The 12757-nt window shown below is 42.0% G+C and overlaps 1 protein-coding gene across 9 annotated transcripts in view; it reads left to right on the plus strand.

Moving 5' to 3' along the window:
* ap3d1 (adaptor related protein complex 3 subunit delta 1) overlaps positions 1–12600 on the plus strand; it is a 28792-nt gene extending 16192 nt beyond the window's left edge. For 6 of the 9 annotated variants that reach the window (XM_036007622.1, XM_036007625.1, XM_036007623.1 and 3 more), the window contains 13 exons: positions 1012–1180; positions 1431–1577; positions 2025–2078; positions 4071–4184; positions 4452–4607; positions 5580–5627; positions 6192–6212; positions 6546–6735; positions 6964–7052; positions 7568–7653; positions 9063–9184; positions 9431–9510; positions 9666–12600. In XM_036007622.1, coding sequence (XP_035863515.1) covers positions 1012–1180; positions 1431–1577; positions 2025–2078; positions 4071–4184; positions 4452–4607; positions 5580–5627; positions 6192–6212; positions 6546–6735; positions 6964–7052; positions 7568–7653; positions 9063–9184; positions 9431–9510; positions 9666–9761 — 1372 coding nt within the window. In that variant the 3' untranslated portion in view covers positions 9762–12600. The remainder of the gene's footprint in view (positions 1–1011; positions 1181–1430; positions 1578–2024; positions 2079–4070; positions 4185–4451; positions 4608–5579; positions 5628–6191; positions 6213–6545; positions 6736–6963; positions 7053–7567; positions 7654–9062; positions 9185–9430; positions 9511–9665) is intronic. The other 3 variants (XM_036007624.1, XM_031307125.2, XM_036007626.1) reach the window with 2 other exon arrangements.
* Positions 12601–12757: the final 157 nt, after the last annotated feature.

Raw genomic sequence — 12757 nt, forward strand, 5'->3', positions numbered from 1 at the left:
TGCTGATGTTCTCAGGACTTCATCTTTCACCAGCTGTCCTTCTGGAATAGGCTCCTAAAAGCATTTTAGCTATTTTTTATTTTTTTATTTTTTTTTTAATAAATTTTAGACAAGACCATCAGCATCAATATGCTTTAAGGAAACTTATCCCAGGGGTTAGGTAGTATAATTCTTTTGCTCCCATTTCCCATATTCTCCTCAGTTCAGCAGACTTGCCATGCCTCCAAATTCTCACCAGCTGTTTTTCAAATGGATACTTCTCCTTGCCTGCCCTTGATGGGAAATAACAAGCACATGTGCCCTGAGACCAATGCTATGATTTACAGTTGATCTTGTCCCATTTTTGCATTAGTATGAGTAAGAAATTAAGAAGAGTAGAGATTGTGCAGGAGGAAACTGTCTTTAGAACATTTCTGCCATGGATTTCTTTTACTGAACATTTTCCTCCTATGTAAGAAAAAAAGAAATAAAACTAAATGCATTTAATAAAAATAAATGCATCCTGCAAACTAAGTAAAGCTAAACTATAAATAAAAAGACAAATAAGAAAGCACAAGCATTGTTAACCGGGGCTAATGACAGAGAGCGTTGTGCCTTTTTATAGAGAATAACCAGCAGGGGGCTGCAGTGCATTTGGTTATTGCTTTAAAGGGTCAGGCTTGGGGAAATAAACTTTGACAGCTCTTATCAGTTCAGTATGGAGGAATTTATTGGTGTAGTTTCTTAGTGTCTGGGAAGTTCTAGTGCTTCTAGCTCTGCCAGAGGAATGGCTTAACTCAACGCTTTGAATGAGACCTGGCTGCTCCACAGTGCAGAATATGTGCCTGAATACGTTGGATTGCTGCACCCTACAACCCTTGTTCACCTAACAGAACAACAGAATACTTACTAAAAAAAAAAGTTGTAAAATATTTTTCAGATGATTGCACTAACTCCAGGTGGACAATAATCGCCTCACAAGTCCTCTAAACAAGGTCAAAATGTGTGTCTGTGTCATTTTCGTTTGTCCAGGCCACTTGCCGACAGCGAGAAGCTGCCAGTCAGGTCACACCGTGCAGCAGAGGTTCTCAAAAGCCCAGCTCAAGATGGAGACGCAGAGAGCGCCGCTTCACAGGAGCCCAAGAAGAAGAGCAGCAAAGAAAAGAGAGAAAAGAAGAAGGATAAAGACAGGGATAGGAAGGTGAGGGTAACATGTCTACAGCATTATTCCCCCCCCCCATCTCCTGCAAACCACACTTGCCTCATTCTGTCTAGCAGCTGAAACTGCTTCTTAAAACCAGTAAATCAGATTTATGGAGCGGTTTGAGCGAGGGGGGGGACAACAACAAGAAGCTGTCAACCATCATGACGTAGAGTCAGAGGTTGTGGTTCTTAACCTTGTTGTGACACGGAGCTGAATTTATTCTCCTGTTTTCTTTTTCTTTTTGCAGAAGAGCAAAGAAGACAAGAAGAAGAAGAAGAAACACAAACATGAAGAAAAGGGGGAGGATCTTCTCGGAGGTCAGGCAGAGGAGCCTGTGGTCCAATCAGAAGCAACCAGTGAGGTGGCTGCACCGCCCACCTCTACCACTGCTGAGGTGTGTCATTACAAAAGGGTGGAGCGAGCCTGTTTCCTACCTGGCAACAGAGTTTATATCCAAGATATGATTTGACCCTGAATCCTGATTTTAAATAATCTGGTGTCAAATAATTCATGATGGAAAAATGGCTTAAAAATATCAGTAAATATAAAGTCTACAGTTTCCCACTAAAAGGTTACATGCATACAGATATTCTTTGATCATTTCCATTGACTCAACCCTTCCATTGCTTCCTCCCAGCCTGTGCTTCAATCAGCTTTAGTGATCAAGTATCAGTTTCCACGTAGCTGACTGCGCAGGCTCTTGCCAAATACTTGATTTATTCATGAAGTAGAACAGTGTAATCTCTGTATCCGTTTTCATGAATAGTAGATAGATACAGAATCTGTTTGGCCCTCACCCCTCTCACCTCCTCGCACTCCTCTCCCTCCCTCCCTCTTCTAGGTTTCGGATCTGGATTTCTGGCTCTCAAACGCTCCAGTGCCCTCTAACACCCAGGTTGAGTCGCCCCCCCTCTTTCTCTCTCTCTCTCTCTCTCTCTCTCTCTCTCTCTCTCTCTCTCTCTCTCTCTCTCTCCCTCTCTCTCTCTCTCTCTCTCTCTCTCTCTCTCTCTCTCTCTTTTTTTTTTTTTTTTTTTTTTTCACTCCTCCCCTCATCTCTACAGTTTATACTTTCTTCTTTCATAACTCCATGTTTTATTGATCTACCTCATGTTTTTGCCATATGTTCTCCCTCTATTGCCTCTTAATTTGGAACAGTTCTTTTTTTCACATCTTCAGCACCTCACCTTTTTGACACGACTTCCTGTCTTTCGCAGGTCACATAACACTTTTCTCTCTCATTCTACAGCTTTCCTCTGTTTTCCAGCATGTCTGAATGTACAGTGTGTCTGCGTACACAGTATGTGTGCATTTGTCTCACAATGTCAGTGGTTCTCTCTCCCTCAGCATTTGTTTTGCACACTGGGTGTTGTGTCGGTCTTGAGTTCAAAATAGATGTTGTTTTTGTTGTTGTTGTGGTGACCGATGAGCCAGAGGTTCCCTGGAATGTGGCCTGGAGTCATTTTATTTTGTTCCTGTAGGCCGCTAGCTAGTAAACATTGATGTGAACAATTCAGGATTTAAGATATTCAAAAAATCTGCTTGGCAGATGTTTTTATGAGGAAGGAAATACATTCAACATGTTTGTTGGACCTCAAGGATTCACACACTACTTTTCTTACAAGAATACTTCACAGGGCATCTTTAACTTGCTCTTACCTAATGATTCACAACATTAAAATAACGGCATTATTTCACTTTTTAATATTTTTCATGAAAAACGTCAATGCCATTAAATGTTGCAGAAAACCACTCTGTTATCTTCAGATAGAGCCATGCTAGCTATTTCCCCTTGTCTTTATGCTAAGCTAATCTTACGGACTGCTAGCTCCATCTCAATAATGAATAGGGTTGGGTATCGTTTGGATTTTTACGATTCCGATGCCGAACCGGTACTTGTAAAACGATTCCGCTAGCTAACGGTAGACTACAGAGATTGTGATATTTTTATGTCCATTTCGGAGCGACAGAGGGAAAGTATTTCAGTCGACACATTAAGTGGAACCGAAATATGCGTTCTAATCCAGTCCGATAGTAGGAACCGGTTCCATAGCGGAACCGGGTTTCGGTACCCAACCCTAATAATGAACAGACAGATATAAGCGTGGTATCGATTTTCTCATCTAACTCTCAGCAATAAAGTGAATAAGCGTATTTCCCAAAATGTCACACTGTTGCTTTAACCATACCCGATAGCTTGTGACATTAAAACAAGATGTTAGAACAGACTTTGTTTTGTACCTTCCATACCTTCTCATCTGTAGACATTTGGTATGTGAAAACCAGGTCCGTCAGGCATTCTAACTTTGGTTTTGAGGAATTCTGTTTTAGAGCATGTGCACTCCTGACCTAGAAACACCACCCTTTTAAAGACATGCCTTGACATGTTTTTTGTGGAAGACTTGTTTTTGTATTGGTTGTCACAGTAGCACAAGAGATCAGATTTTGGCCCATAAGGAGCTTCCAATAGGATATATATGTAGGCTGTCACGAGGATCTTGTAAATCAGGCGCTTTAATCTGTTAGCTGCAGCCTGTGTGGCTGGTTAGTACAGTTGCATCAACAATCCAAATCAATACAGATGCCTACAGACAAAACCTACTTGGGGGTTTCTTACACAGGCACATTTGTGGTCCAGCTCATTTGGCTGGTTAGTATTCTTGCATGTGATGCACTTGGTTTAGCAAATCAGGTTTATGTTTGTGGTATCACAGAGCTCGTAGGTTGCAGCTCCATCACAAATTACTTTTTTTAATGAATGATTGCACTCCCTAACTTCGCTTAACCTCTATCAACACAGAAGTGACAAACACTGCTGCATGTGTAACATGCTATGGTTTCTCACTGCTCATGCCTTTGTGTATTTTTGTGGTGGTGTGTGTGCGAACAGGAAGCAGCAACAGTAGTAGCAGCAGCAGAAGCAGCCCCCACGTCTGAGGTGGCCTCTGGCACGGCGCCAGACTCCGAGCCTGATGAGCCCAAAGACACCGAGACGGAGGAGACTGTGAGTCACCACTGATGACGCGATAATTGCGAAGTAGAAAGTTTGTCTGCTGTGCTAGAGATTCCAGTTCACAGTGACCTGACAGGATGCAGCACACTGGCAGCTCTTATTCTCACACGTTTGTGTAAATGATGTACCACAGACCTGCCAGTTTTGATGTGGTCTCGGGAGGAATACTTCTACCAGTAACCATGTTTCATTACCAATTCAGCCTCTAGAATTTCTAATACTATTTCTCCATCTACCTTGTGGGTTTTCGATGATAAGAAGTCCTCCAAACACAAGAAGAAGAAGCAGAAAAAGGAGAAGGAAGAGAAGGAGAAGAAAAAGAAGAAGAAGCATCATCACCATCATCACCACAGCGACGGAGGTGGAGAGGAGTCGGTGCAGAATGGGACTGTGGAGGAGGAAGAGCCTCTGCCGGTCAGTAGGGATGGTCCCGATCAGGTTTTTTTTCCCTCAAGTCCGAGTCATTTGATTTTGAGTATCTACCGATACCGAGTCCCGATCCGATACTTCTATAATATATAAAATAAAGAATAGCGAAAAAACAGATCCAGGATGTTCCTCATTTTTTATTTAATTCACCTTATTTTAACATTCAACAACTCTGTTAACAAACAGAGCACTTCTGTTACATATCTCACAGTTTGCTATGGCAATGTTGTTGTCATCAACTTTATAATACCTCCAGACCGCAGACGTACTCGCGCTTTCCGCTTCAAGCTGCTTCCGTGTTCTACTTTGCCGGCATTTAACCAATAGCGTCTCTGCAACAAAGTGATGTCATGCCGCACGCGTTGCTGTTTCTGTGTGGAGTCAAAAGGGTCTAACTCTGTGCCACCGCATAACTATAGATGTGTTAAAAAATAATGAGAATATATATACATATATATCCGAGTCCTGATCGGGAGGTAACGTCCAATTCCGATCAAGTCTGAAACCACGTGATCGGGCCCGATTTCCGATCACGTGATCGGATCTGGACATCCCTACCGGTCAGTGTTTGTCATCAGCCTGAACTCAACCAGGAGTGTGAATGAAAACATTCGGCACACTTTGACTATAGCATGTTTTTATTTTATGCTTTGAGGGAAGAAGACAAGTCACAAGTGACTGACTTCACAAACAATGTAGTGCTGCATTTAAAAAGTATCATTTATTATCACTCTGATCTGTGCCTCTTAGCTCCTCTGTTTAAACCTTGACTGCCGCGTGCGCGCGCGCACACACACACACACACACACACACACACACACACACACACACACACACACACACACACACACACACACACACACACACACACACTGTGTGTGAACCACTTCCTGTTGCCTAGTTGGCATACAGTGTCAGAGAATGCCTGATCTCACCTGAGCTCTTCTCTCCTTTCAGCCCATGTCCAATTACTGCCTGCTGGCGGAGAACTCCTACATCAAGATGGTGAGTGATGGCGAGATGCTGCTGAAGAAAGGAACTTTTGCTACTGGGCTCAGACAATTCTGTTTTTTTACTCATCATTCTAAATCTACTATTTTTGGCCTCCTCTGGGCCGTGATAACATTTAATTCACTAATTTAATTTATGTCTAATGCCATATTCATTGCCCCAGGGATGATGAAAAGATTTGCACTAGACAAGGGTTTGCTTGACAGATTACAACACACACTTGAGGAGCAACATGTTTGATCATCTGATTGACCTCATGTGATGTTTGCCCTTAATTGACTCCGTTGTCATGTTGCTGTGTCACTGCATATAATATTTAAGTAAAATGTTATTACTAATAATCAGATCCAGGTTGTGGAACCTGCATTTTTTCTTAACATTGTGGAAATTCTAACCTTCCTCTGCGTAGACTAAAATGGAAATGATCATGCTAATGTTCATGTTTAGGCTGTCGATATTAGTGTGAAAGTTATCTAAAACAACAGTAGCAGTAAAAAAAAAACAAAATAAAAAACCAACGTATGCAGATCCTCTTCTTTTCTCTCCCTCTCTTTAAAGATGATGGAGGATGCTGATAAGGTACTGGTTAAAGTTCTGTCAGTGACAGAATGTTATTAAATCTCTTTCCTAGATGTGTTTCTCTCTGTTCTTGTTGCTCTTCACGGCCTGGCCTCCTAGGCAGACTACGTTAATGTTTCCGGGAATGATTCTGTCCTTGTGATTTTGTCCTTGGGCTCACACCGGTTTCTTGGAAACAGCGGTGTGTCTTCGTTGTTGGGTTTATGATCCGATTTGCTGTGTTTACTTTATGTCTTATCTAAATAATCATCGCTCAGTGAATGACAAGATGGCAAGGCATATTTATTTAATAAATAAAAATGAATTGTGTATTCAAATTTGTCACCCGCTAAGGTTAACGACATCCAGGGGAACCTGCAGGATGGCAGTCAGGTGGTGGTGTCTGTTATATTTGAGAACAAGTGTGACAGCTTCCTCAAATCCATGGAGTTCAACGTTCTGGACTCTCTGAACTCCAAACTGCAGAGGCCAGAGGGGTCGGGTCCACATGACGGCCTCACCGTCCCCTTCCAACTTCCACCTGGTCAGTGATTATCTGCAAAATGCATGCCTTTTAATAGAAGAGTTGGATTTCCCTAAACGATACACATATACAAGATACAGTTTTTGTGCTATGGGTGAGGCCATTGTGTTCACTCTAGTGTTCTTAAGTGGTGTGTACCTCCATTGTAATTACCCTTAATCTATTTCAAACCTCACAAGTTTTGTAAAGTCTAATTACTTAGCCGTGAGCTTTTCTTTTGTGCTTCAGGGGTGTCCAATGAGGCGCGATTTGTCTTCACCATGCAGAGCATCATAACGCCACAGAAACTGAAGGGAACCCTCACCTTCATAGTAAAGGTGTGAAGAAACACACACACACACACACACACACACACACACACACACACACACACACACACACACAGAAAATTGCAAAGAATCCACTTACCAAAACAAACAAGTTGTTTTGGTATCATACTGTATTTGAAACCAGTCAACGCTTCCATAAAGAGTTGTTAAATTGTTCATGTTTACTTTTTAAATGCTCTGATATTCCCCACTTGTTCAGCATTATGTATTTTGCTGCTGCCACCCCCAACATGTCAAACATAAATCAGCATTGTTGAATATTGTGAAGTTTTGTTAAAGTAATTCCCATTTAGTTGATTCCACTTGTGTAAAAACCATTTTGAGGGCAGCAGGGTGGCGTCGTAGTTCAGAAGCTGTGTACTTCAGCGAGACAAGGAATCCTAACCAGCTCCAGGTTTCATTTTGGTAACTAACCCTTCACCCAGATCTCTCTACAGGTCTGCAGGTCAAACGTTTGTCTGTTTGTTATCCATTATCTTTTATTTGTTGTTGTGTTTCCACAGAATGAGGACTCCTCCACTCATGAGAAACTGGACTTCAAACTGCACTTTACCTGCACCTCCTACCTAATCTCTACTCCCTGCTACAGGTTGGTGTTTTACGTTTCACACCACGTTACAACCCACATTATAAAAGTAGAAAAACTACATACTGACAATTTTTTACATTCTTTAGGGGCATTAAAGTGCTCATATTATGCTCATTTTTAGGTTCATAATTGTATTTAAAGGTTATATCAGAATAGGTTTACATGGTTTAATTTTAAAAGAAAACACCATATTTTTGTTGTACTGCACATTGCTGCAGCTCCTCTTTTCACCCTGTGTGTTGAGCTCTCTGCTTTAGCTACAGAATGAGACATCTCACTTCTATTCCGTCTTTGTTGGGAGTCGCACATGCGCAGTAGCTAGGTAAGGACTACTACCCAGTCAGAAGCAGAGTATGAGGGAGTGCCATGCTAGCAGCTAGGCAAGCATAATATGAGCACTTGAAAATAAAGGTAAAGCATTGGGAGTATTGACCGTTTTGCCTAAGGATGGTACTAGAAAAAGTGTCCAAAATGTAAATGTGTCATCCTCTGGGCAGCAGGAATACATAGATTCAGTACATTTCATGTCAACCTGCACAGTTTTTATTTGGATTTTCTGTTTAATATTTGAAATGTATGATTAAGGGTGGCACTAAACGAAAAATCAGTGGGTGTCACTAAAAACCTTACAATTTATCGCCTGGGCATGATTTATATCTACATTAAGTTTCTGAGTTGTCTTAGCTCTTTGTCATGCTTTCGTTAAAGGTCCCATGGCATGAAAATTTCACTTTATGAGGTTTTTTAACATTAATATGCGTTCCCCTAGCCTGCCTATGGTCCCCCAGTGGCTAGAAATGGCGATAGGTGTAAACTGAGCCCTGGGTATCCTGCTCTGCCTTTGAGAAAATGAAAGCTCAGATGGACCAATCTGGAATCTCCTCCTTATGAGCTCATAAGGAGGAAGGTTACCTCCCCTTCCTCTGCTTTGCCCGCTGCATACAGCTTCCCAGAGAATTTGGCCCACCCATGAGGAAATAGAGCTACAACCGTGGCCGCAAGCTGGTCAAGGCCACACCCTCACCCTCCACCTTGCGCCCCGCTTTGCCCGCTGCATACAGCTTCCCAGAGAATTTGGCCCACCCATGAGGAAATAGAGCTACAACCGTGGCCGCAAGCTGGTCAAGGCCACACCCTCACCCTCCACCTTGCGCCCCCCCCCCCTCTCTCCTCCTCAGTAGCATTTAAAGCTACAGACACAGAAATGGCACATATACTAAGGAAAGCTCATTGTGGGACTGGCTCGTAGTGGCTGTAATTCTGCACCAAGGCTGAATTTCAGGAAAGAGACTTCAGATACAGTATTAGGGGACCACTAAGGTCTATATAAAAGCATCCAAAAAGCAGCATGTAATAGGACCTTTAAGGAGAAATAAAAAATCTGAGTTTCTTTTGTTTTGTTTGGCCAGTGATGCGTTTGCAAAGCTGCTTGAGTCGGGCGACCTGAAGTGCAGCTCTGTCAAACTGGAGGGAGTCGTCATGCCCTTCCACCACCTACTGGCCAGGATCTGCTTCCGCCACCATTTCTCTGGTACGTAAACACACCAGGCCATATAATATTTTTCTCAAGTGACAGACTTTTGCCCTAAAACATCAAGGTGCCAGGTGATTATGGTGTTCCACATACAGAATTCAACAGTACAGTGTTTGTCAGGAATTTTTGCGGTGGTTTGGTTTGACCATGTAGTTTACAAAGAAAGGTAATCGGATCGTATAATTGCATGCAGTTGTTCTGAGTGTTTCCAACACTTGTGTTCTGTTTGTTTTGTTGGATTAGTTGTGGAGAGGATCGACTCCTGTGCCTCAATGTACAGCAGGTCTATCCAGGATCACCATGTCTGTCTGCTGGTCAAAACTGTGAGTGAACCAATGAAACTCCTCGCTTATTATGTGCTGTGATTTGAGATTTTCATAACCAATTATTGTGTTTTCTTTGTTTGTTTTTTTTTAAAGTGGACTTTTAGATTGTGACTTGATTATCTCTCTCCCCCCCCCCCCCCCCACCCCCACAGTCTGGTCAGACAGTGTCTATTGACGCTAAATGTGACGAGCCGACGCTGCTTGGGAATGTGCTGGATGAGATCAAGCAGACCTTCTCTCAGTGCTGATTGTGTCCGACAGCCCCAGGGTGCCCCTGCCCCCCTTCATGCCACCCCCTCCCTCGCTGAAACACAACATAATCATGTTACGAAAACACTGCGGCTGGCACCTCCAGTATCGCCCTATTTATTAGTCCTCAGATTCGCAAGATTTGTATCCCCTTACCTTCTTCTTCATTGTTCCACACTTTGTTCCGCTGCACTCTGAACTCTGTGATCACTCCCTGACACTTGGTGTTGTTTTACAGACTCACTGTGTGTACATGTGTCGTCTTCTTTGCAACGCACTTTCATCTTTAATTCCTGTTTTTTTTTGAACCCCCAACAGCCACCCTGTTCCTCCCTGACTCTGACTCTATACTGAGCTCCTGTTTCTGGATGCCCTGCATCCTCTGCTCTTTCCTGTGTACCTCTCTCCACCCTCCACTCTTGTCGGCAATTCAGTCTGTGACAGTCATGTAATGTAATGTTGACAACTGAACTTTTGCTGTTGATGGTTGAATTGTGATTTTACTGTTTTGAAGGTTTTGTCTTTGGTTTGTTTTTGTTTGTTTTGTCTTCATTTTTTTTTTTTTGTAGTAGTATGAAACCTGTCTGCGCCTTTTGTCTCGCGCCCTTCTTTCTGCCCACTAAACATCAGCGTGCGTGCTGCTCAACTTTGTAGGCCTGGAAAAAACATGCGACTGACCCTTTCTCAGACTGGTCCTAGCTGGAACACTGGGGGACTCTCACCTGCTCACCCACCACTGACCTGGTGCCTGGAGAACACCAGACACTGAGCTCCTGCAGTGTGAACAGCAGAGATGAAACCACATATAAGGCATGGGTTTTAAACCTCTTTCAGAGCTGTTGCCCTACTTGCCTTTTGTCTCAGAGCAGATCTCCTAGTGTTAGTTCAACACAATCCTAGTGTGGCACTACGGGTGATTTGTACAGTAGATCAGTGGTTTTGCTCTGTGCCTTAGCTGTGCAGTCTGACCTACTCCAGCGCTTCATGAGTCTTGTAGAGACTCCCTCCCCAGTATATCTGCTCCCGCCCAAGCCCCGTGATCAACTGTGCTAAGCTGCAGTTTGACACCCTGCCCCAAGAACTTCCAACATATCATTCCTTTCACAAATCAAAGATTAATTTGAAGGCAGAAGAGTATACAAATGATTGAAAACTTCAGAGTAGAAGTGTACAGTGTAATGTGAGATTTCTATTTCACCACAGGACAGGCCACTGCCACCTTTATCAGCTTCCTCTTTAACTCAGATATTACTGTACCAGTATCTACTGTAATACACAGAAGGATACTGTTATTTCTATGAAACCTCTATGGTGCTGAGGGCCCTCAATTGTGTCACCATGTGGTCAAGTTAATGACAGAATAATCTGGCATTAAGAGAGCTGCCCATGTTACATCACTGTCCTGACTCACTTCTCTGGAAAGTCAAATATGACGACAAAGTTACACTATCAACCTGTCTTTAGTTTTAAAACCTTCAGGTTGCAAGTTGTTCTCTCTGTAAGCAGAGACTGTTAACTGGTCAGTGGTTTTAGTTTCCCTTTCAAGCAGTGTTAGGCAACGTGGCTTCCAATGTAGGGAAGCCTCCACAGTGTCAACAGCAAAGTGCAGTTTTGTCTGTCTTCGGGTGAAATCGTGAGACATTTACACCTGTGCCACTTTGACGTTTGCATCACAGTAGCTGCGCCCAGGTTGGCTGACACCCAGTTGGCATGTACCCGGATAAACCCCAATGTTTCTTTTCCTTTTAGTAACTGCCTTGCCACTTTCTTGTACATTGACATGTTATGATAAAAATGAATGGCCATTTTTTTTTTTTTTTTTTTAAAGAAATGGCTGCTGCCTCTTGGAACTTTCTCAGAGGTACTTGATGTTTTAGTTTGTCATTCATGTCTGAAATCACTACCTGGTCCAGCACGACTTAACCTTGTAGTAGCAAGATCAAAACTGACTTGGTAGCGTCTCTAATCATAAATACTGGTAAGGCCCTCATCATCATATCTGTCTGCTATTGTAGATAACGACTATGATAATGATGTCTGTGACCAGAAGATCATGTCAGCCATTCCACGAGATCTTCTGTCCAGTAGTAGAGCCTGAATACAGAAGGGATCGGCTGTATTCCAGGAATGGCAATAGAAAATAAGTATGTCTGTAATCCCTGTTCCTGATATAAGAGAAACTGGAAGAAAAAAAACCTCCCCTAATCATACATTGTGCTGATTCTGATCATTTTACTGTGCATATTTGATTCAAATTTGTATATTGCATGATTAGGAATGTACACTTTTTTATTTCCCTTTTATTTCTGTTCCATTGACATGCTTACACAAAGAAAAACTTGTCATTCCATTTTGTCCTTTTTCTTTATAGTTTTTTTTTATGAAGTTTACTTGATCATTCTCTATTTTTGATGGTGTTGTGTTTTTATCTATTCTAAGTTCAGACAAATAAAAAAGTGATATCATTGAATGTTTTAAATTATTAAACACAGGGGAAGGGAGGGGGTTATATTCAGTGTCATGACAGTGAGGGCATGGGGCTCTGAATAATAAGTTGAGTAGAACAGGTCACGTGAAGCAGTGTACTGAGAGGCAACCCACTCTGTCTTAATTCTCTATTGGTTCAGTTGTAGTGAGTTATTTTACCAAGTTTGGCTTGTGACATTTAAATATACTCTCGTATGACTGACTTTGGAAAGTCCTGTCTTTTTATTTCTCCATATTCCATTATCAAGCTGTACAATGTAAAATGTTTTAAAGGGTACAACATAAATGATCTACATTCCCTTTAAAGAAAGTCCACCCAAATTAAAAAAAATAAAGGCTGTAAGAAGCTGCTGTAGTGTCTTTTTTGTTACAGTAAACTGATAAAAACCCATATATGCCAAAATGGTGGTATGTTTTATTTGTTTTTATTTATTACAAACTAATTTTTTTTTTATATATATAATTTATTTTTTTTTTAATGTTTTTTAGAGAGAGAGAGAGAGAGAGA

This window comes from Sander lucioperca, chromosome 11 (assembly GCF_008315115.2).
Source record: "Sander lucioperca isolate FBNREF2018 chromosome 11, SLUC_FBN_1.2, whole genome shotgun sequence".
Lineage (NCBI taxonomy): Eukaryota > Metazoa > Chordata > Actinopteri > Perciformes > Percidae > Sander > Sander lucioperca.